Genomic DNA, 23,458 nt, shown 5'->3' with positions numbered 1-23,458 from the left:
CATTCCTTCCTACCTAAAATGGACTCATTCCATTTCGCCAGGTATAAGCACAGCATTAGACAAGTTTATTCCTCAGCTGCCGAGTGCTTGGTGTTACTTACAGCCAAGACAGGAAATTAGTTAACGGCGCACATATTTAGAAGAAAGTGAAATTACAAGATGAGAGCAAACACCCTGATATATTATGATCTTGGTGGAGAGTGAGACTGATGATCCCGTCAAATATGGCCGCCTCGTTCGCTTGCAAGGAGAAGCGGCGCGCAGACAAATGTTTTGTCTCCAAGTGGTGGCATCCAAATTGTAAACACAGAAGAAGGACTGCGCCACTTTGTACCACATCATCGTGCGTCTGGTACCCCGCCTGTGTGCAGTCTGGTCGACTCCGGCGGCGGCTGGGAGGGAGTCGCCTGGATGCCGCACTCAGTGGTTTGGCCGCGTCCTCTGCAGTCACCCTCGCTAGTGGGCAGTGTGTGAAGATCGCTGCGGAGTGGAAAGTACTGAATTCTTGGGGATTCGGGCCTCCTGTTCAACATGGGGCAGCAGCACGGAGGCTTGCTCGCACTCCTCCGCAGTGCCAGTAAGCAGCACTGACCAGGCGTCCGGGGCTCAGTATGGGCAATTGTCTGAAATCCCCCACCTCCGATGACATCTCCCTTCTGCACGAATCTCAGTCCGACCGGGCGAGCTATGGAGAGGGAAATGACCTGGATCAGGAGCCGCCGCCGCCGTACCAGGTACATAGCTTGTAGGACCAGGCATGCAAGCAAGGGACATTGAATGCAAAGATTAGGCGTAGAGCTTGAGGAACACAGAGTTGTAGGGCTGCCACATTTCCCAAAGAAAAATACCGGCCATTTGTTAACGTTTTAAGCTTTTGCAAAGGCCTGGTCATTTCACTTAAACAGAATTTTAAAGAAAATCGTCTACCTTTGTATTTAACACGGGTTTGTTTGTATTCACTTTCATTAACGGTCATTAAGGCTGGTCTAGTGTAGAACATTTTAAATTGCTTTCTTCTTACAGTTACTGTTTTAAGTATCTACTTAAATTTTCATAGTTTTTTGTACCAGTTCATGCTTGTAAAAAGCGGCCAGTACCGACCAGGCGCGGCACCTGTGGGAGTAGTGCACTACTGTTTAGGCGAGCCCCTGGGAGTGATAAGCTATGCTGCTGTACGGGACTCGGAACAGCGAGAACAATAACTGTACGGGGTAGAACTGTTCATACCACAATAGGGGGAGGGGCTGGAAAGTGAGATGATGGCAGTTCCGCCTACGACACCAGACAGTGTCTGGAGAAACAGCAAGAACAATACAACCGGAGTAAACAGTATTTCGTAAGAAGTCCTACCTACAATTGTGCCTTCAAGAGAGAACTTGTGAAATAGTACGGATTGGGGAGGGACAACACTGTATAGGCACAGAGACAGGACAAAATAGTTAATGTTCCGGGTATGGAACCCAGAAGATGTTAAGCTATGACTGTTGCTTGTACCCGCCTTTACGAGTCCTGATAAGAAAATGACAATTCCAATATGCAAATTAAGAAACTGGGGCGATGAACTACATAGTCTGACAGTCTTAGAGCACGTGGTGTGGGATGATATTAAGTCTTTAGACCAAGGGTTCTTAACCTTTTGACTTATGGACCCCCACTTAATCATTACTGGAACCTGAGGACCTCTACTGTATTATTACTGGAAGACAGGTGCTCCAGTCTTGGTTTTTTTCCTGATGATTTGACCTGCAAGACAATACTCAAAACAATTAAACAAGCGGTCATCAAACAAGTAAACAAATGATTACATGTTTTATTTAATGCACAAATATAAAAAAAATCACATTTTTTAATGGGAGCTTTGAGCTTGTCTAAATTTAATTGAGAACACTCATTGTCCATACCATGTTCTGTTTGTTGCACTGTTCACATTAATCATTCTGAGGATACTATATTAATTTGTAGTCTCCAATTTCAAATTCCTTCACATTTCAAGAACGTTTTTCAAATTTTCAATTTATATTTTGCCTATATTTTTTAAATAAAGCAAACACAGGGAGATGGACGGAGTGCTTAAACTTTTCAAACACTCACCCCCAGTCTCAGATCAGGGTTGAATCCATCATCATTCTTTAGCTCACTCACCCCAGTTCAGACACAGCTATATGCAGATCAGTCTGACCCTGTGCCTCATGGGAACAGTCCAGCCTGAACTGCCAAGCCATGTCTTCCCTGGACCGGAAACAAGCATCCTGGGACCGGTTTCAAGTTCATAACCCTCATCAGCCAGGCTATCTTGAATCCAGTTGCAAAGGGAGCAAGGGACCCACGTCTTGGCATACCCTGCCAACTTATGGCGAACAAAGCAAACACAAGGAGATGATGGATGGAGTGCTGAAACTTTTCATACACTCACCCCCAGTCACAGATCTGGGTTGAATCCATCTTCATTCTTTAGTTCATTTTGCCACCCCAGTTCAGACACAGCTAGCCTGGCTGATGACGGCTGATTAGTCAGAAACCGGTCCAAGGATGCTTGTTTCCGGTCCAGGGAAGACATGGCTTGGCAGTTCGGGCTGGACTGTTCCCATGAGGCACAGGGTCAGACTGATTTGCATATGGCCATGTCTGAACTGGGGTGGTGGAGTGAGCTAAAGAATGATGATGGATTAAACCCAGATCAGTTGACTGGGGGTGAGTCCATCATCCCCTTTGGTTTTGCTTTATATTTTTTAAATACACTGTATTAATGTGCTAATATTTAATTTTCCAAGCAGTCGCAGAACCACTGGGGTTCCTTGGACATAGGTTAAAATCCACTGAGTATACCTTATGCATTTTCAAAAAGGAACTGTCTCGAGAGTTTATGCTCATAGTATGAGGAGGAACGTTCGGGTAGAGACCTAGTGGAAATTTAACTGTTACACAGTAATGATCAGGTGTAGAATCTGAGGGTAATGTAACATTATAGACCGAGCGGAGAGCCTGCTGAGACGATACACTCTGCCATATACAGCTGCAGGGGTTGTAATAGGATAAGAATGGATAGCTTAGTCTCAAACATTTTCAGGGTGAGGCATATACCAATATATGGACTTTGGTAAGGGGGCATAAATACTACATGGTCGACTTGTAGATTATTTCCAGGAAATATAACACACTGGGCATAAAGTGCAGCAGTTGGAGGCGGTAAACCGTGGGGAGGGGCACTGGACCGCCCTTGTTGTTGATTATAAATAAGTTCTAGCCTAGTCAGTATTGTAAATATTGGGTTCTGTCCGGGTATTTTACACGTTACAAACAGGGGGTGATATAACGTTATACAGGTCCCGTGGGTAGGACTCATTACGTTTATTTATAGACCATAATCATTTATTACTAATTCTTTATCTCTTAATAGTATCACAGTTCTGTATCTTGCTACCTTCATGCCCCAGCATAGCTAACGAAGTTAGCCCTGGACTTGGCTTATGCTGGGAAGGTTGAGCCAAAATGACTATTACAGTCCTTGATCACCTGCTTTCAATGAGAATAGCTGGTTTATGGTGACGTGGGAGCCCTAGTCAGCTGTGGGCCTTCTGCAACTCCCCTGCTACTGCTTGTCAGCTGCTCATAATACTTACACAAAGAGCTGTCATTTTAAAAGTGTCATTCCATGCGCCATTCTTGGAACAAGCATACTCTTACCTAAGGACTGCTAATGCCCCTTGTGCACATTTGTAAGCCTTTTCGAAAATGTGAAAGCCTTGTCTCTGTCCATCTGCGTCCCAGACTCTCATGCTAGGCTACTGAGCATCTCCCTCAGTAGGTGTCCACAGGTGTCTTCGTAGCTGTTTTAAAAACAAAAGCAGTTAGGCCTCTTCTCTGTGAGAATGGTCCTGCACCTTGCTGCTTTTATTCTTTAAAAAAAAAAAAAAAACACTCCAGGTCATCTACAGTCTCTGCCTTCCTTTCCATAACTTCTTGACTCCCTTCGTCACCACCTCTTGCCACTTTTCTTTTTCTTGTATCCTCATGGACCTGTCTATGGGCCACGCTCAGACCCCGCTGAGTTTACTCGCATCCGTCTTTCGTGTATCCTCGCGGACCTGTGTGTGGGCCACGCTCAGACCCCCGGGAGTTCACTCGCATCCGTCTTTCGTGTATCCTCGTGGACCTGTGTGTGGGTCACGCTCAGACCCCGCTGAGTTTACGCGCATCAGTCTTTCGTGTATCCTCGCGGACCTGTGGGTGGGCCACGCTCAGACCCCCGGGAGTTCACTCGCATCCGTCTTTCGTGTATCCTCGTGGACCTGTGTGTGGGTCACGCTCAGACCCCGCTGAGTTCACTCGCATCCGTCTTTAGTGTATCCTCGTGTACCTGTGCGTGGGCCACGCTCAGACCCTGCTGAGTTCACTCGCATCCGTCTTTCGTGTATCCTCGCGGACCTGTGCGTGGGTCACGCTCAGACCCTGCTGAGTTTACTCGCATCCGTCTTTCGTGAAACCTCGTGGACCTCTGTGTCACGCTCAGACCCCCGGGAGTTCACTCGCATCTCTGGTATTTCTGGGGCTGTACTCCTCATGTACACCTGGAGACCTCGGTGTCCTAGAGCTTGTTCTAGTCGGGCGTCGTTCACCTCTCTCCTGGGGGCGTTGGCCAGGATCTCTTTTGGGTCTCATGCTTTGCTTATTCTTGGTTATCCCCATCGTGTCCGTTGTTCCTCCTTTGGTTTCTCAACACCACCATATGTGCAGCCAGACACATTTTAGTCTCTCTCCATCACTCGCTGCCAACGGGGAACTGCAGTGTCGTAACCACTAACCAGCACTGTATGGCTCTGCGCCGCTCATGCTTAACGTTTCCACAGCAGACATTGCCCCATTTCTAGTCCCATGTAACCTCACACCCATAGCGGTTTTTTGCTCTCTTCTTGGCATTGTTACTACTGCCCCGTCAGCCTTGTGATATTATTTGATTCTAGGTTGCGTTTACGATCTTTCATATCTTCCACGGCAATCTGTAGGTAGGTTCCACCTTCTCAGTATATGAAAGATGTAGTGTTGTAACTTATGTTTCATGTAGCCTGCGCCCCGCCCCCTCCCCACAATACCAAGTCTCTCAGACACACTAGATACGAGCAGATTGGATCATTGCAACAAGCCTTCTCGTGTGCCACTCTGAACACCCCTTCCCTCCGCTTGACAGACTGGTAAACTTTGCAGCCTTTAGTGTCGCTAACAGACAGGCCTCTTCAAACACACTGCATTACTGTGGTAGTGCGGGGTGTGTTTTGAAATGGGCTGACCTAGAAAGAATACAGAGTATCGTGTTAACTCTGCAGTGTAGCATTTAACTGTGCCCCAAATCTGTGCCTCTGAGGCCCGATTTAAAGCATTCTCTGAACAGCCCACACACAGAACGGGGGTGGGGGGGGGGGGTCAAGGAGGGGTTCTGATTGTGCTACCTGTGTCCAAACCGGGCCCAGAGACGTGCGTGCAGCACACGTTGGAGGGCTGTCAATATTGCAGGTGCGGTACATGGCGAGCGAGGGCGCTAGCCTGGGTGTATTACTGCATAAAAGAGGCGCAGAACGTCGGGCACTAGTAGCAGGCATTGTAGCAAGGAGCCTTCTGTTGGCAAGCAAAGTAGGACTCTTTGGGATAATGCAATTGTACTAAGCGGCTTACTGATTGTTGAACGCTTTGGGGGGGGGGGGGGGGGTGGCCGTGTGTGTGTCCGTACCTCTCTGTACTTTCTTGTTTGTGGGCTCCTGGGCCATTACAAGGAAGAGGGATCGAGCCCCATGAATGCATTTGGAGAAGGTCACATATGTTTTGATCTGTGAACCTCAGAGTTTTGCATCCCCACATAACCTTCTTGTGCCTTGATTCTGATGTAATGATTACTAGGGGGACGCAGGGGTCCCCGGGATCGTAAAATATTGTGTATAGTATACAGTACAGATCCATGCATCCTTTTTGCTTTCTGTACCGAATATTAAGTGGACTATGCTTCCTGCTGGACAAAGCTGGCATCAATCGCATTTTGTGGGTAACACAGTCAGACTTTCGGTGATTTGTTGTTTGTTTCAGGGTAATTTATGCTTGGTGAAAAGTTATTAGGCAAGCAGGGTCAGAGTTCATGTTGTTATACGTTTCTTTCTGGTGGACAACGCAGGGTGCCTATAAAAACTAATTGTCACGTCCCCCCCGCCCCCCCCACACTTCCCTATCTTGCTGAAAGTTGGAAGAAAGTTAAGGTGAGGTCTCACGAAGAGTGGCTGCCATTGGTAACTTGCTTCAATGACCCACGCATTTATTAGACTCTTCTTATTCATATATGATGAAAGGACGATGCCCGTGGGTGGTTATAGCTGATTGTGGGGTATGCCCTTTCCAACTACCTCGGGTGATTCCGTTTACTTTTTCATTTTTTCTAGTCATCGTCACTTAATTCTTGCTGACTTGTCTTCGCGATTTGTTTTGGTTCTCAGCCTTTGCATTTGTGTACCTGTTGGTTTTTGTTCAGAGGCGTATCTTATTAAAATCGTAAGTCACCGGAGTGCTTTATTTTAGTTGGCAAGGAATTCGTAAAACTTTTTAGAACAAAGTAGGAAAGTCCTGTGTGACTGTCCAGCTCAAATATCCAATTGCTTTTGACTATTACCGCACATTCCCATGAATGTTTTTTTACTTGCAATTGTTTTTTAATGCGGTATTAGATCTCTCGGTATTCGGTTTAGGTGGCTTCTTTAATGAGGCAAACATCCTGCCTTCCAGTGGTGGCGGCTTCTTTGTTGCACTTCTTGGATGACATCACTGTCTGGCGCCGCTCACTTCTTATTTCCTGGAAATAGAAATGTACTTTCTGAGGAGAGGCTGGTCGTGCCTGTCTAAACGGCGATCCAGCATTTGTTTCAGATGTGCAGTGTGAAACCTGCGAATGAGGGCTTTTGGGGGGGAAATTAGGTCAGAAATGTTTCATTTTTCCAGACTGTCATATTTTCAAAGTTCGCCTGACTTCACATTCCTGGATTGCAGTCGCTGAAACAAAGCGGCCGGCGCTCTTTCCTGAAGCGAGTACTTCTGGCGCTTACCATTGGGCCACTGACGTTGTTTCAAAGGGGCGTTTAAGAATGAACCGCCTGGGAGCTCGCTTGTATTTGTCTTTATTTTGTTCCCCAATACAGAAGATTGACTGCAGCACACATCTTCGGATCGATGGTTTTTGACTTGCGACCCAGTTTCTTATTCGATCATTTTGATTACTATATTTTTCTTTCGTTTAAGAAACTTTTAAATCCTTTGTGGTTCCTTTTTAAATAAATAACGCAAATCGACGTGCTTTCTTTTTATTAGCTTTGTTTATCTCTCCGTCTACTTATAATTATTCAAAGGTGTGCGCCAATCAAGGCTGTTGGCGTTAATAATAATATTGCGCTCTGCATGGTCGCCTGAACGTCGCGAGAGGCTACATTGAGCTTTATGCTCTGGACCCACTGCTCGTGTCAAATGATTGGTTTTGCTGGAGAGCAGTTGTTCTCCCGGCCCCTTTCATGAGCTCTACCCCACGTGGTGCTGTGCTCTCTGGCCCCTGAAGCAACCGCTCTGCTCTAGAACTCTTTCAGGGCTGCAATGTCTTGGCCTGCAGAGGGCGCACGTCCCTACTGCATAGACAAGTCCAGTACTCGTCCTGTAGTTGTTTATTAAGTACCAACCAGTGAGGAGACAAAGTTGTGCATGTTAACAAACCAAACTTGGGGTGTGCTGCTAATGGGGTCAGCCAGGGGCATCTTCTGTTACATTGTGTTGGCATCTAGATGGAAGCAGCTAAGCTTTCTGTAACCATACAGTGCCTCTCTCCTTTACTGCTCTGTACTCAGAAACCCCACCCCCACAGTCCAGTATATCTACCCATCTTGGTGCTGAGCACATACTGATCTATTCGTGATGGTTATCCTATCTCAACTGTGATAACTGTTTGACTCACTTCATTGGTGTACTCTATGCCAGCCTGTGTTGTCACATTGCATCACAAACCACATGCACCTCTTCCCTTTTTTTCTTTTCTACCCCATCTGCAGTGCAGTAGAAGTTGTAGATTGTGTTCATTTGTATAGTTGCATCACTTTAAGCACTAAAGATACACCCGCATGTCTTTTTATGTTATGATAACGGAGGCAAATTTGCTGGAAACGTCTTTGATACCATTACATTACCCCCAAGCCTCTCCTGTTGAGATGATATATTGGCAGGCCACTTCATTTTTTGTCAAAACGTCCCACTTTGATACCAACTTATATGTTGGAATAGGACTCTTGGATAGATTTTTCGATGACGTAACTGTGACGTTACCAATTCTTCCTAAAATATGGGCTATCAATTTGTTTAGATTGGGGCCTCCTCACAAATTGTCTTCCTTCTTTACTGTTAGTTATGCTGTGGACTACTTATACATTTGGGGGGTCCTCAAAGGGCCCTGTTGAAGGGGGGCATCTAACATCCTTATTACTATAAAAGATTCCTTCCTCCAGCCTGAGCAATTCTTTACCATTGTCCTCATCTAGCGATGTTGGATATGGCTAACTGAGAAACTACTATTGCTCTCCATACTCAGTTCACCTGGTCCTGATGGAACCCAGAGGCATGGTCACGTCACAGTGATTTCACCCATTAAGGACCTGTCCATTTGCAGAAGGGTGGGTGAGGAGAGCTGTTGGTCAGGTGTTTTTCAGAGCTTTCTTTCTCCTTCCAAGTGTTTCACTCAGTGTAGGAAACCATGAGACCACCAGAAGGGACAATCGTTTTATTTAAACACTCGTAGCAGCGGAGTTCCACAGACCCATTCACTAATCTTTCTCACATCTTGACAGCCCAAGTATTGTTCCATCCTTTGAGTTACATAACTGTACATAGATGACTTCTGTGTAGTACAGCTGTTCTTACCATGCTGCTTAATTCAAGCAAGGCCATAAAACTTTAGAAGAGCGCAAAACTACTGCACCAGACTAGATGGAAGAAATACTTGTTACTATGCAAGCTGGGCCCCCCTCTGGCCCCTCTGAAGACCACTAGCAGATTCCGTCTCTGCCCCGTGCTCTGAAGGGATCGCTTACTTATGACACCACAAACAGTGATGATCTTATGTGAGAAGCACACAAAGTACCCACATACAGAGCCCCTGGATAGTGGAGAGCCGTCACCTAGCCTTGGCTCCCCCTGATGATCTCTGCCTTAGATTGGGGGGCACCTCTGATGTCACGTCTCCTGTCTCTGAATCCCTTCCTACCGTTGCTCGTAGTCAACGCTCTCTAGGACCTCCTACACACCTTAGCGACGCACTGCCGACCAGTATCCGGTCCATTGTGGAATGGACCGAGACTTAGCCCCATCCATGAGGGTAATCGGCCAAGGCCTTTGTGAATGACTCCATCCCTCAACTTGCTTCACTCTTCATAGCATGCCTTCTCCAATGTTTGGATGGCCTGCTGTTTGCAGGCTACCTGGTGTATTCACTAACTGTGTTTCGTGGTCACCACGGTTTTGTTGCAATTGTTGGGAGGGTGTAGTTGCCTATCCCCATTCTCCCACCTCCCTTTCACTTTTTCCTCGTTGTTTACCTGTCCTGCACGTTTGGTGGCAAGAGGGGCCCCTGGGGGTGACTCTGAGACAAATCCCCTAACTGTTTACTGAATGCAACATCGCTTGTCAACCTAAGTACACCTCCTTTACATTGAACATCAGAGGCATGAATAACCCCACTATGTGCTATAAAATTCACTCAGTATTACAGGTCCACAAAGTCCATTTTGTTTATGTCTAAGAATCTCATGATTACTATGCTGAAGGCCTTCGGTTGCAGAAACGATGTAGGGGTCAGGTCTTCTACATCAACTTCTCCACCTATACCTTTTTGGGGAGAGGGAGGGTGGGGTGTCGCAGGGATCCTCTTCATAGGCCAGTTTTGGGTTGTAGACATGGAGGGGCAGATACCTGCTGCTCGTGAGGAAAGTAGACGTCAATCTGATGGTCTTAGGCAGTAATACGCACGCACTTGCTCACTCTCTGACCTGACTTGGGCATTAAACCCACATCCCCTGGCTCCTTGGGGGTGACTTTAACAGCGTACTGAACAGCCCCCCCCCTCTGAAAGCACAGACTACTATAAATGCAGCCATTCTGTCCCAGTAGCTGTGCCACTAGTTCTAACCTCTAGAGACTCTGTAATCAAACAACCCGCTTGTACTACTTCTACTCATTCATGCACGCTTTGTATGTGCTCTTGTACAGAATAGTCTGCATTGCTAGAATCCCCTCCACCCCCCAACCCCGATCTCCATGGCTGACTACTTTGGGAGAGATGAGTCTAGACATAGGCCTGTGGCACTGAGCCTGACCTGGAGAAGCCCTGCAGTCCAGTACCCACATGGAGCATCCCTGTGTCGTTACTAGATGATGGAGAGCAGATGAATGCATGTGCAACCCACCCAGTTCAATACCTCAACAATAATGAAGACTTGACTCCCGTGAGCACGACTAAGTTGGTGATGAGTGGTCACCCAAGACCACAATATCCAGGCGTTTGAGGGTGCCCGTAAGTCCCTTGAATCAGATTTAACTTGGGTTGAATGAAGATATGTAGAGTGCAAAGCGATGTATGACCCTCTGCCAGAGCAATATGGGGAGACCTTCACAAAGAAAAAGTCCACTTAATCGAGAAACCTTGCTGTCTTGACTGGTCAGTTTATACAGGCCATTCAAACGCTAAAGCAGACAGATCCAGTCATCTCACCTGGATCCTGTCCTCGGAATCCAGATTCCCCCCCCCTCAAATCATCACTGTGCTCAGGAATGAGACAGACACCCTGGCCGGTTGGCAACAGGACCTTTGTCAAACTCCGTTTCAGTTCTGTAGTGGCCTCAGCAGTGCTACCCCGACAACTCTTCCCCCCCCCCCCCCCCCCCCCAGTAATCCACGCGTTCCTAGATTAGATGGCCTACACCTTCCTAGAGCTGGGGTGCAAACATGAGAGGAACTGGAGGGCCCCATCAAGTCCAGGAGTTTAAAGCCACTATTAAAAACCTGGCCTCCGGCAAGCCACCCAGCCTGGATGGCCTCTCTGTAGAATTCTACAAAGCCTACTCTAGTACATTTTCTTCTAAACTGGTGCAGCACTTCCAAGAGTCCCCAGAGACAAGTACTTGCCTTGGTCTCTCAGGTAAGCCTCTTTGGTCCCCATCCTGAAGCCACAGAAGGACCCCATTTATCCTTCATCCCAAAGACCAGTTTCCATACTCGATGCTGATTTATAAGGTCCTCAGTAAGGGCCTAGCTGACTGTGTCTGCATGGAGTCCTGATGCTTTTGATCCACCCTGATCAGAATGTTTTGGTCCCAGGTTGTAGTTCCTGCAGTAACATCCGTACGCTCTACGGACTCATGGATGTAACCCCACAATTATGCCCGGAAGCAGGCTCCTTGATCTTGGATCTCGAGAAAGCATTTGATGCACTTAATTTGAGCTACCTGTGTGAGATCCTCCGTCACTTTGGTTTTGAGCCTACTTTCTACACCTAGTAAAACTGTCATACACAGACCGTGTAACTAGGAAACTGCCTGTCTGAACCATTTGCAGTCGGTAGGGGCACTAGACAAGGCTACGCTCTCTCCTGCCCCCCTCTGTTTTAGCCATGGAACCCCTGGCAACCCGAATGTGGTGGGTGGGGTGAACATGGAGCATCCCCCTCCCAGGCTGTATCCACACAATTTCCCTTTTCGTAAATAACATTCTCATTTAACTGTGAAACCCCTGTTAGGTCTCAGCGAGATCGTTTGTATACTGCACAGATTCGAACAAGCCCCAGGACTCCAAGTAAGCAAGGGGAAATCTTGCCCTTTCCCCTTTAGCCGTGTTTCCCCTTCCCACCCAAGATAACTTGTTTGGGGGATTCAGTGTTATAATGGGAGGAAACAACGATTCAGTATCTGGGAATCAATATATACCTCTATGAAAAGGATCTGTGAAAAGGGAACTTGGGGAGGTGCATCACTTCCCTCAGGAGCAAGAAATATTTCTGGCGAATGCTTTCACTCTTGGTTATGGGGTGCATTGCTGTCTCGGAGACAGTGATGCTCCCTAGACTCCTATATATTTTGTTAACCTTCTCATCTACTTAACTCACAGACTCTTCAGAATTAAAGATGGCCTCCCTTATCTCTGCCCCGTCCTTCATATGCCCGTGTCACCCCCCCCCCGCACACTCCAATAGAAAGGCAGTGCTTTTTCCTGATCTCAATGGCGCTTAGGACAATTTTACATGTGGCATCCATCTGGACTATAATTCTCGAATGTAAGTAAAGCATTGCTTTCTCTCTGCAGATGTTCTGTAATTTTTTTAATGGCTTTATATCTTATTTTAGTGTTTTGTTCTGCACCAGCATGCCGCCTTAAGACTTAAGTGCTGTACATACAGGGGAGTACAATGACGCTTATTGTACAGTGGGTAAGAATTCATTGTGAGGCTGTTCTGGTAAGATTGTTCTGATAAAGACTAGTTGTCGTCCTTGGGTTTGTTGCCTGTAGCAGTTGATGCTAGGGGCCACATGTACGACCATTTTCCTTTGCGACTCGCAATTTGCGAATTTTAGCGACTCGCAATTTGCAAATTTCAATTTTAGCGAGTGGCAAAAGGAAATGTACTAATGTGTCTCAGACACATTTTGAGATTCCCAATGGGGTTAGAAAAGACCAGCATCATCAACATTCTTGAGGCAGTTCGCTTTTTGCAACCCATTAGGAATGAGCAATAACTCAAGGATGATGGCCTGCCGGAGATAGCTGACCCCATGGCTGTTTGGTTTTTAAATAAAGCAAATCTTTCTTTTTTTTAATGCAGCCTGTTTTCCTTTCAAAAACAAAAATGAAACGTTTCAGTTTCATTTAAGAGTAGGTAGTGGTCAGTGGCACCACAGCCTGCTCTTCAAAAATTATTTTCGCAGCCAATCACAAAACGGACGAGGTCCCCTGGGGACCCTTCCCGTTTGTGACTGGCTTCCCACTTGATTTAAGTAGGCGCTAAATTGCGATTGTATTATGACAGACCACATTCTGGTCACAAAACAGTCGTACATGCCCTTGCGACTCACTATCACACTTAGCACGCCGCTTCCTAATAGCGACTCACAAACCCTATTTTGCGAGTCGGTAACGGGTTACGACTCGCAAAATAAGGTTGATTCATGCTACAACACTTTTTAGCGGGCGCAAACGGACCTAATCTCCTTTAACGACTGCTAAAAGCAGTCGTACATGTGGCCCCAGGTGCGTGAAAAGAACGTAAGTTTAATTTATGTTAACTATTCGAGTTAGTCAACCGCATAATTCTGACCAGCGATACTTGCAGGCTGTTTGAGGACCGTTGTTGTATGTTTGTTCTAGTTTATGTATACACGTGTTGGTCACTGCCATTACAACAAAGCAGTCCTTGTACTTCGGCACAAAGGAACCAGTCCCTGCACAACACACCAGATGTTGCATTGCAGAGTTGCTCTTACGCCGCTAGACAATTGCTGAAGACGAAGGCAGCTTTTTGTCTAACTGAGGGCTTATGAGTGTTTATCGTAAAGGATGATTGTACATTTTTGTTCTAAGATGTGATACCAGAAACTGGCAAGGCTGAATCCCTGAAGCTTTTGCTTGAAGAAGTAGGTGTGCGATGAGACGTGTGCCCGGGAGGTAGTTGGCAATGTGATGAGCTGAATAGCCTTGAGACTTTGTGACCTTTCACCTGTGGACATGTCTATAATGCTGCCGAAACGTTGGCTACTGCTCATCCCCGTTGAAAGCGTGCTAGACGACAGGCACCACGTATCCTTTTTACATGCAGAGCTTTTTCCACAACTCCGACTCATTCGCCCTTAAAGCATGCGGTTTGTTAAATAACCTAAGTATTAGATTTATGAAAAATTGCTCTGTTCGTTCACCGGGGCCTCTTTCAAAATCCTAATTTTTGCAATATGTGGCGAAACGATTTGATGTTGTATGTTTACAGTTAACTCGGCCGCAAGGACACTTTGGCTAATCTGCAGTTCCCCTCAGCAACATTACATTCCACTGATAAGCTCTTTCAGCCTGAATGCATTCTGTTCTGCTGCTGCTCGTTTTAGTCCATACTGGTCTGTATCGGTTCTCTCTAGGATTATATTCGACCAGCCTGACGAAAAAAATACATTTGTTATTTACACCCAACAGTCTGCTGCAATTTGCTGAGAACCCCCCCAAATATCAGCCGACGTCTGGCTCGGTCAGGATTTAAGCTCTTATTTTGACAACATTGAGCTGCAACCGGGCAAAGCTTGCTAAGCAGGTCCTGTCCAGAGAAATGGCCTTTCATCCGAAACACGTCGGCTGGCTTGTGTATGTTCCATTAAGTGGCACATTCTGCAGATCGGCTTTTTTCCGATGGGATTGAATACAGAGGAATGTTATGAAGTTGTATGATCATTTTGGAGGTGGGAGGCCCACACATTGCTTGTGGGGACGGGATGTGGTTCTCAGCAGTTCCCTGAGTACTGCTGCTGAAGAAAACAGTTTTCACCTGGTAGTCAGTCCTCTTGGGAAGTGTGCTATTTATTTATATAAAAAAAAATAGCCATGAAAGTGTAGCTAAACTATGTAAATGTGTACCCCAAGCATTTTTATCTTTATGTTGTTAAACTCCACACCACTCTATTCAAATCTGGGAACGTAGGAAGAGACCAATTTTAGTTTCGAAGTCTTGCGAAATAAACCTGCACCTCTGGGATTTTTCCTAGGTAGTTTTAAAAAACACCTGTGCAATTTATCTGTGGAAGAATGCTTGTAATGCTAGAAACATCAGTACACATCCATGCGTAACATATTTCCCCATACTGAGGGCCCGATTTCACAATACTGCAGTAATATCTCACCTAGCAATTCTCGCACCCTCTGGTATCCCTAAATCGGGGTCCATTATTAACCAAAGTAAGATGGTAATTGTCTTTTGACTGAAGTGCACATATTTGAAGTCTTCATCATTTCTGTGTATGACATGTTAGTGACTTTGCCGTGTTCTTTGGCACTGGGTCACATTTCATCACATAAACTTGAGAGGTTTAACACACTCGTGCTGCATGACACAAAGTTCAATGAATATTTTACCCGAGATTTCACAATTCACAGAACTGAATAATGGTTCTATAAAATCAGCTGCAGTGTTGAGGGATTCTTTGAAGCTTTTCCTTGAAGGAAAGTAAATGGTAGTTTGTCTTTAAAAACACTTTTATAATCCAACCATTGAAAATTCTGCAAAGTAAATATACGTGTATAATTTACATATTTTCAGACTTCAGAAGGTTTACTTGTGCTCACAAAGGCTAGGCATGCATTCAGTGATTTGATAAACTTAAAAAATAAGCATGCCTTATTATATGGTAAAGTATTTATTAGAGGTAGGGAAATGGTTAGGAAATTGTTTTTTTATGGAATCAAACATTTTCAGAAGTGAAACATCAAAATAGGGACGTAATTGTATTAAGTTATAAATATAAGAATAATAATTTTGTGCACTTCTAAAGGAACTGTACTCAGAAGATACTGCTACAGCTGATGCTGACATCCCCTTTTTTTTTTCTTTTCTTTCTTCCTTTGGCATGGGGTTAGCTGCAGGGTCTGGCTTGCGAACAAGACCCAGTAGCTGACCCACCTCCATGGACCTGGAGCTCCCCAAGGCCAGCCCTCTTTTGTTTCCTTTGCCGCAGCAATACTACCATGAAATGCATAGGGGTAAGCTGAGCGACGCATTAGCACTGCAGATTGTACGTGCCGGCAAGAAATAAACACAAATATAACAACCCAACCTACACAGACATGAAGTCCCTAGTCCCATATGTGCTCATTACTGCTAAAAATAGTTGCGGGGGGGGTGGGGGGAGGAGTGGCAGAGAAGGCATTCTTCTCCCTCTGTGTCACAGGACATACATGCCTACTACCCCAAATAGTGCGATTTCCCACAATCTTGGCCTGTTTCCACCTGTAAGAAATCTGGTTGTTGGTTGAGGCACAAGCCAACCCTAAATTAACCTGTGCTCAGATCTCTGGTAGCTTAGCACAGAGCAGTCTGGCTTAACTTTGAGGCAAGGTGTAAAGTATTTGTGAACATTTTCAAACCGTAATAAAGTAAAAAACACCACATAAAAAGAATCCCAAACCAAGTTAGAAAAATAGAGTTCTTTTTAATAAATAAAACCAGACCAAAACAACAAAAATCCAATCTGTATAATCAGCAATATTTAATTGGTTTGTGTGAACTGTGGATATCTGGTCGTGTGTGACTGGGACAAAGTCACAAGTTCAGGCCGATTGCAATGCTGCGCAGGCCTACTACAGGTACCCAGTTAGACCTACTGAACAAAGTACCTTAAAACTTGGTTTGCGGAGTGTTGCGAGTATTTGCATCGAAAATGTCGTGTTGCTGAAGTGTTGCATCTGGTTCCGAGATGAGGCTCTGATAAGAGGTCCTGCGCCATCACCAAGAATCCCATTGATGAGGATTTGGTATGTGAAGTCCGGCGTCGAGGATGTGCAACGCAGCCGAGGCGATGTGTCAGTTATGAGGAGCTGCGATGTGGAGTCCTTCGTGTTTGGTGAGGCTGCAGTTGACAAGCAATGCAAAGGCGTGCACCGAGGATCCGGTGTGCAGCATAGGTTCTGAAGACGATGTGGGTCTTTGCGACGAGTCCAATCCACGCAGCAGCGTTCATGCATCGATTCTGCTCAGGGTTGCAGTGCGCAGGAGCGGAAATGCGTCTGTTCCACCTTAGATCATTTTTCAGGGGTCTAGGAGGGGGTTGGCAACATTTGGCAGGGTAGACTCACAGATGTCAGAATCCACGTGCAGGGTCAGGGTTTTTGGACGCCTGTTATGTGCCAGAGGTTTCAGATCAGGAGACCAGCCAACTAGCCATTGAAGTCATTCTGAGTTAAAGAGATGGAGGTCCAGTCCTTTTCACCCAGGCAAGAGGGCAGTAAGTTAGCATAGCAGGGCGGCAGTTCCTTCAGGTCAGCCTTCCAGAAGAGTGGTAGTCCTTTCAGCAGCATAGCATTCATTCTTCCTGGCAAAGTATCCACAGGTCCAAAAGTGTACTGAAGAGTTTGTGTTAGATGTCCAGTATTTATACCCAATTGTGACTTGAGGTAGAAGCTTCTAGAGGCAGGCCTTTGAAGTGCACAGATGCCTTGCTTTTCTGGCCCTGGCTCTCCATACTAACTATAGGGGTATGCTGCCCTTTGTGTGGAGGCAGGACACGGCCTATTCAAGTGGGCCTGTGCCCAGCTCCTCCTTCCCATCCTGCCAGTGATGGCCCACGCAGGCAAATCTAAGCTCTCTATTGTGTATGTCTGTCTAGGAGGAATACACAAAGCCCAGCTATCAACTACACCCAGTCATTTGACCCAGAGACAAGCTGCAGTACCAAATGGCTAAGGCAGGAAAATGCCAACTTTCTTAGTGACATTTTCAAAATTGAAATTTAAAATCCGACGTAAACATAAGTTAGGATTTTTCATTACAATTCCAAAGACACCAAGCGGAAACATGTTACCTGCCCCAGTTTGAAAATTGTAGTTTTAGTGTAATAAGGTAACTTCAATGTTTTTCTATGCGAGAGGTAGCCCTTGTGGTAGTGAAAAACTAAGTTTTTCACTACCAGGACATGTAAATCTAAAAAGTACATGTCTTGCTTTTTAAATTCACTGCACTCTGACATCGGGGCTGTCCAAGTTCTACCTTAGGGTTGACATGTATGTATAAAAACAGAAGGTTTGGGCCGGGAAAAGGTTTATTTTACCAGTTCGAAATGGCAGTTTAAAACTGCACACACACACACACAGGCTCCAGTGGTAGTCCTGAGACATGTTTAAAGTGGGTGGCACAGTGAGTGCTGCAAGCCCACTCGTAGAATTTAATTTACAGGCCCTGGGCACAGTTTGTGCCTTTTTACTAGGGACCTACAAGTAAATTAAATATGCAAATTGAGTTTAATCTAATTCTACAATGTTTCAAGCAAAGAGCACATCACTTTAGCAATGGTTAGCCATGGTAAAGTGTTCAGAGTCCTACAGCCAGCCAACACGAGAGTTGAAGGCAAAAGGACGCAAAGGATGCCAAGTCTGTCACACCCACCCGAAAGAAAGGGACAACAGGAAGGTCTTTGACATTGTTCCCCTGCCCACTTCTTAAGACCACCTCTATAGTCTGGAAAGGGCTACTGTGGACACAGTGTGTAATTGTCTAAGAGCATGAACCACTTCTTCCTCTGTTACACACACTTTGCAGGACACAAGATAACTAAGTCTTCCAAGACCTCAAATAGATGTGCATCATCCACAGAAAAAACTATAAACACTGGAAAATACCTTCCTTGTTATGCTTGTGAAAAAACGTACACAGTATTCAGATTAATCTGAATGTTCAAGATAAATATCAAATTAAAATAATTTTGTACTGAATAATTCCATGAAATATTCTCAAAGGCCCTATAACATATCCATTTATAGTAACGCTAAATTATATAAAGCATGTAAAGAGAAGACCACAACAAAGAGCAGGTTGTAAGCATTCAGTGTGAGATATAATGGTGTATTCACATATGAATCATTTGTTTCCTACATGTACGTAACCATGTTATGGAGGTCAGGTCCACCAAAAGTTCAAATAGGAATGGAAACAGTTTATTTGAGGCATGTTCCAATGCAATTTTTCCTTAACTGGGGGAAGGGTAAAGTAGAGAAAGTTCACAGGGGAAAGACTGCTTCCCCTGTATGTTGAATATTCTCATATGATTCTTCGAGTGTTGCCTTGACCCTGTTTGATACTGTCAGTACTTTTCGAACTGACAGCGTTTCAAGGCTCTCCTCAGGACAAGGACCTTGTGTACCCTGTTATTAAGTATGACTGAGTGAGAGATAGCAGTTGGAACGGTTGAAAAATGTATTATGGTGTATAAAGGGTACGGTCTTGATTTGTGCTGCATACTTTAGAATAAGGTAGCATCTATTTTCTCATAGACTTCATACCATCAAGAAGGTAGGAATTAATATACATTTTAATATCGGAGAGCAAGCGTATGTGATAAAGACAAACAAGGAGGGGGAAAAGGGGAGGTAGAAGAAGTAGGGGAAAGAGAGAGGGTACACACAAGATCTTGGAACAAGAACAGATAATGAATATTGAGCAGGCGCAAGAAGTACAGGTTATCAATTTATCAAGTAAAATGCTTTCGAAGGATTTAATTACATGGTTACAGAAAGGAATGAATTACTGTCCAACTTGGGAATATGATGTCACTGATGTTAAAATTGATGTATTCAAATTTGTGAAACATCTGAAATTAAAAAAGTTTTTTGAACAAAACCCAAAACCTGTTGTTTCCAAAGAATGTGAACAGGCCATTGGGGAATTGTCGATTCATGATATACATAATGTCACTACATTGCTGTCTCTTAATGAAGATGCTGATGCACCTATAAATGTTCTTGATGTGGGTTCAGAACTAGATCATCAAACTAATTTAAGTGTAGATAGCGGCCTTAAGAATAAATCTCGCTGGACCCCTCAACTCAACAGCGGGAACAACATTGACCTTTTTCATAAAATGGTCAATACAGAGATTGATAAGTGGGATAAGTATATGATTTCAAACAAATACACTCCTAGATCATATAACCTCACCTATAAGGAATGAGAGGCTCTTAACTTACTAGCCAAAGATACGGACCTTATAGTTAGAGAAGCCGATAAGGGAGGAAATATGGTCGTAATGGATAAATCTAAATACGACATGGAGATTCTATCACAATTGAATAATCAGACTTGGTATCGAAAACTTGACAATAATACCATGTTTTTAATGGTGAAAGTAATTAACTCAGAGTTACTCAAGTGGCGAGATCGAGGTTTATTATCTTTACAGGAATATTCATACCTTAGGATAGAGAAGCCCAGATAACCCTGTATATACACACTCCCAAAAATCTGCTTAATCTCCCAGGGAGGCCCATTATTTCTGGAATTGGGGGCTGTTGGAGGGCGGACCCCGAGGAGTCGGTGAGACCACCAAGGGGGGGCCCTCTCACTGTACGAAGTAGCCGAGCGCTGCCGAGAAGTCCCCTGTGAGATCCTTCTCCTATCACGTACTAGCACAGTAACACCAACACACAGGACTCAAGGAGGTTGTCTGGTGACAAGCAATTCTTTATCAGCAATAAAAAGGTTACGAGGTCAATATTTACACAAAGGGATCGAGGGATCCACCAAAAGTCTCAGTGTCTCTTTGGAAGGGTAGGGGTAGTGGGACAGTCTTTGGCAGGAGTGCGGTACGAGGGTACCTGGGGCCCAGTTCTTATCCTCAAGCTGGAGGACCTCCGATCTCGGAGGGGTCGAGCCGCGACGGCGTCAGCAGGGCTCTGGCGTACAGTTCGTGGAGAGCCGCGATTCAATCAGCAGGGCTCTCAAGATGGTTTCTGCTCGGCTCCAGCCGCGACGTCGTCAGCAGGGCTCCGAGGAAGGTTTCAGCGAGGTTGGACCGTGACAGCGTCAGCAGGGCTCCGATGTTCCAGGTGGCTTTTAAAGTGTTCACAAGAAGGAGCCGCGACGCAGTCCGCAGGGCTCGTGATGGTTCCGACAAGAGTTCTTCTCCGTAGGGTCAGCCGCGATTCAATCAGCAGGGCTCTCGACTCCGGGATACAACTGCCGAGCTGTGGTGGGGTCGCCCCAGATATAGGTCTGGAGCCCTTTGATGTCCGGACCTATGCGCCCGAGGGGGCGGAGTGGCCGGGTGGAGGTGGCCAGACACCCAGCAGGAGAGGCGCCAGGCCCATGGGAGTTGCAGGGCGATCACACCTCGAGAGGGGAGGACAGTTGGGGGTCCCATCGATACTGTCCTCCGCCGGGGGCGATGAATGGTTCCTGCGGCACCCCCTGGCTAGTTCGTGGTGCCTCGATGTCGGGGCTTCGCTGGGGTCGAGGCCGGGTTGAGCGGGGTCGCGCCGGCTGGTGCACGGTGTGACGTGGAGGCCAACAAGATGGCGGAGCCACGAGGAGTATGCGACCACGTGCAGCTCCGGGTGAAGGGCCTTGGTGCAGTTCAGACGGGTGGCCCGTGAAGGCCGGGGCGGGGAACGGCCACAATCCAGGGGGTTAAGGACCACGCCACGAGGCCGGGTCCAACAGGCGTCCCCCCCCAGCCGAAGGCATGGAGAGTCACCCATCTCCTTGGGGATTCTCCTCGTCAAGGCGGAAGAAGCGGGACAGGCCGTCGGCGTTGGCGTGGTCATTGCCGGGCCGGTGTTCGACGTCAAAGTCCATCCCTTGTAGCGAGATGGACCATCGCAGCAGCTTGGGGTTCTCGCCCCGCATTCGCATTAACCATTGCAAGGGCCGGTGGTCGGTCTGGACCCGGAAGTGGGCGCCAAAGAGGTAGGGCCGGAGCTTCTTGAGGGCCCACACCACAGCGAAGGCCTCGCGCTCAATAGTGCTCCAGCGTTGCTCTCGGGGCAGTAGTCGTCGGCTGATGAAGGCCACTGGTCGGTCGAGCCCCTTTTCGTCGGCTTGGGATAGGACTGCCCCGATCCCATACTCGGAGGCGTCCGTCTGTACCACGAACTCCTTCTGGTAGTCCGGGGCCTGCAGCACCGGAGCAGTACACATGGCTGTTTTTAGGGTGTCGAAGGCTGTTTGGCAGCGGGGTGTCCAGTGTACCTTCTTGGGCTGCTTTTTGGACGTTAACTCCGTGAGGGGGCCAACAATGCTCCCATAGTCCCGGATAAACCGCCGGTAGTATCCGGTGAGGCCCAGGAAGGCCCGGACAGCGGTCTGGGTAGTGGGGGGTTCCCAGGTCTTGATGGCCTCTATCTTCGCTTGGAGGGGGGCCACCTGCCCGCTCCCCACTTGATGGCCCAGGTAGGTCACGGATCCGTGGCCGATTTGACATTTGCTGGCCTTGATTGTGAGCCCGGCCTGCTGGAGGGCGGCCAGGACGGCCTTCAGGTGACGGAGGTGCTCGGCCCAGTGGTTGCTGTACACGGCAATGTCATCTAAGTAGGCCGCGCTGAAGGCCTCAAGCCCGGCCAAAACCTTGTTCACCAGTCTCTGGAAGGTGGCCGGGGCGTTCTTCATTCCGAAGGGCATCACCCGAAAGTGGTAATGCCCATCCGGAGTCGAAAAGGCCGATCTTTCTTGTGCGCCGGGGGTGAGCTGGATTTGCCAGTACCCGGCGGTGAGGTCCAGCGTGCTCAAGTAGCGAGCGGCCCCCAGGCGGTCGATGAGTTCGTCGGCCCGGGGTATCGGGTGTGCGTCTGTCTTGGTTACTGCATTCAGGGCTCGGTAGTCCACGCAGAATCGCAACTCCGGGGGGTGACCGGGAGCTGCGGCCTTGGGCACCAGGACGACAGGGCTGGCCCACGGGCTGTCGGAAGGCTCGATGACCCCCAGGGCCAGCATCTTCGCTACTTCGGCCTGGATGCAGGCCCGCACTCGGTCAGGCACCCGGTAGGCTCTGTGTCGTATGGGGGGGCTCTCCCCGGTGTCGACGTCGTGGACGCACCAGTGGGTCACCCCCGGGGTGAGAGAGAAGAGGGCTGTGTAGTCCCGCAGTAATTGCTGGCAGTCGTTGCGCTGTTCCGGGGTCAGGGACGAGGCGAGTTGGACCCCTTCGATCGATCCATCGTGAATGTCGGATTGCAAGAGGTCGGGCAAGGGCTCGGAGTCGTCCTCGCCTCCCTCGTCGGTCGCCAGCAGCAGGCTCAGTTCGGTCCGGGCGAAGTGGGGTTTTAGCCTGTTAGCATGTAGGACCTGGAGGGGGTTCCGGGGGGACTCCAGATCAACCAGATAGGTGACGGGACTTTTCTTCTCCACCACCTTGAAGGGCCCGGTCCACTTGTCCTGGAGAGCGCCGGGTTCGACCGGGGCCATGACCCATACTTTCTGACCTGGCTCGAATTCTACAGTAGAGGTGTTGCGATCGTACCACCGCTTCATGTCCTCCTGGCTGGCCTCGAGGTTGGCTTCGGCCATGGCTCGGAACTTGCGGGTCTGGTTTCGGAGGGTCAGGAGGTATCGGTAGACGTCAGGAGGGGCGCCTCGGGGTTTCATCTCCCAGCCCTCCTTGACCAGGCTGAGCGTTCCGCGGACCGGGTGTCCATACAATAGTTCAAACGGGCTGAACCCCAAGGACTTCTGCGGGACCTCCCGATAGGCAAACAGGAGGCAGGGCAGCAGGACATCCCATTTCCGCCTGAGGGGTTCTTCCAGGCCCTGGATCATCCCTTTTAATGTTCGGTTGAACCGCTCAACCAGTCCGTTCCCCTGAGGGTGATAGGGGGTCGTGAACTTGTATGTGACCCCGCACTGTTGCCACAGGGACCGCATGTACCTGGAGATAAAGTTCGTTCCGCGGTCGC

General features: G+C 47.4%; 1 protein-coding gene across 1 annotated transcript in view; it reads left to right on the top strand.

The window, feature by feature from the left end:
* The first annotated feature begins 304 nt into the window (after positions 1-304).
* The window catches only part of RNF11 (ring finger protein 11), a 179,851-nt gene continuing 156,697 nt past the window's right edge, over positions 305-23,458 (top strand). Inside the window, exon 1 of the mRNA XM_085602650.1 lies at positions 305-734. Within this exon, the coding sequence (XP_085458776.1) occupies positions 612-734 (123 nt within the window). The 5' untranslated portion in view covers positions 305-611. The remainder of the gene's footprint in view (positions 735-23,458) is intronic.

Source organism: Triturus cristatus, chromosome 4_2 (assembly GCF_964204655.1).
Source record: "Triturus cristatus chromosome 4_2, aTriCri1.1, whole genome shotgun sequence".
NCBI lineage: Eukaryota > Metazoa > Chordata > Amphibia > Caudata > Salamandridae > Triturus > Triturus cristatus.
The sequence above is the reverse complement of the archived record's forward strand: the minus strand, read 5'-3'. Positions and strand labels throughout refer to the sequence as shown.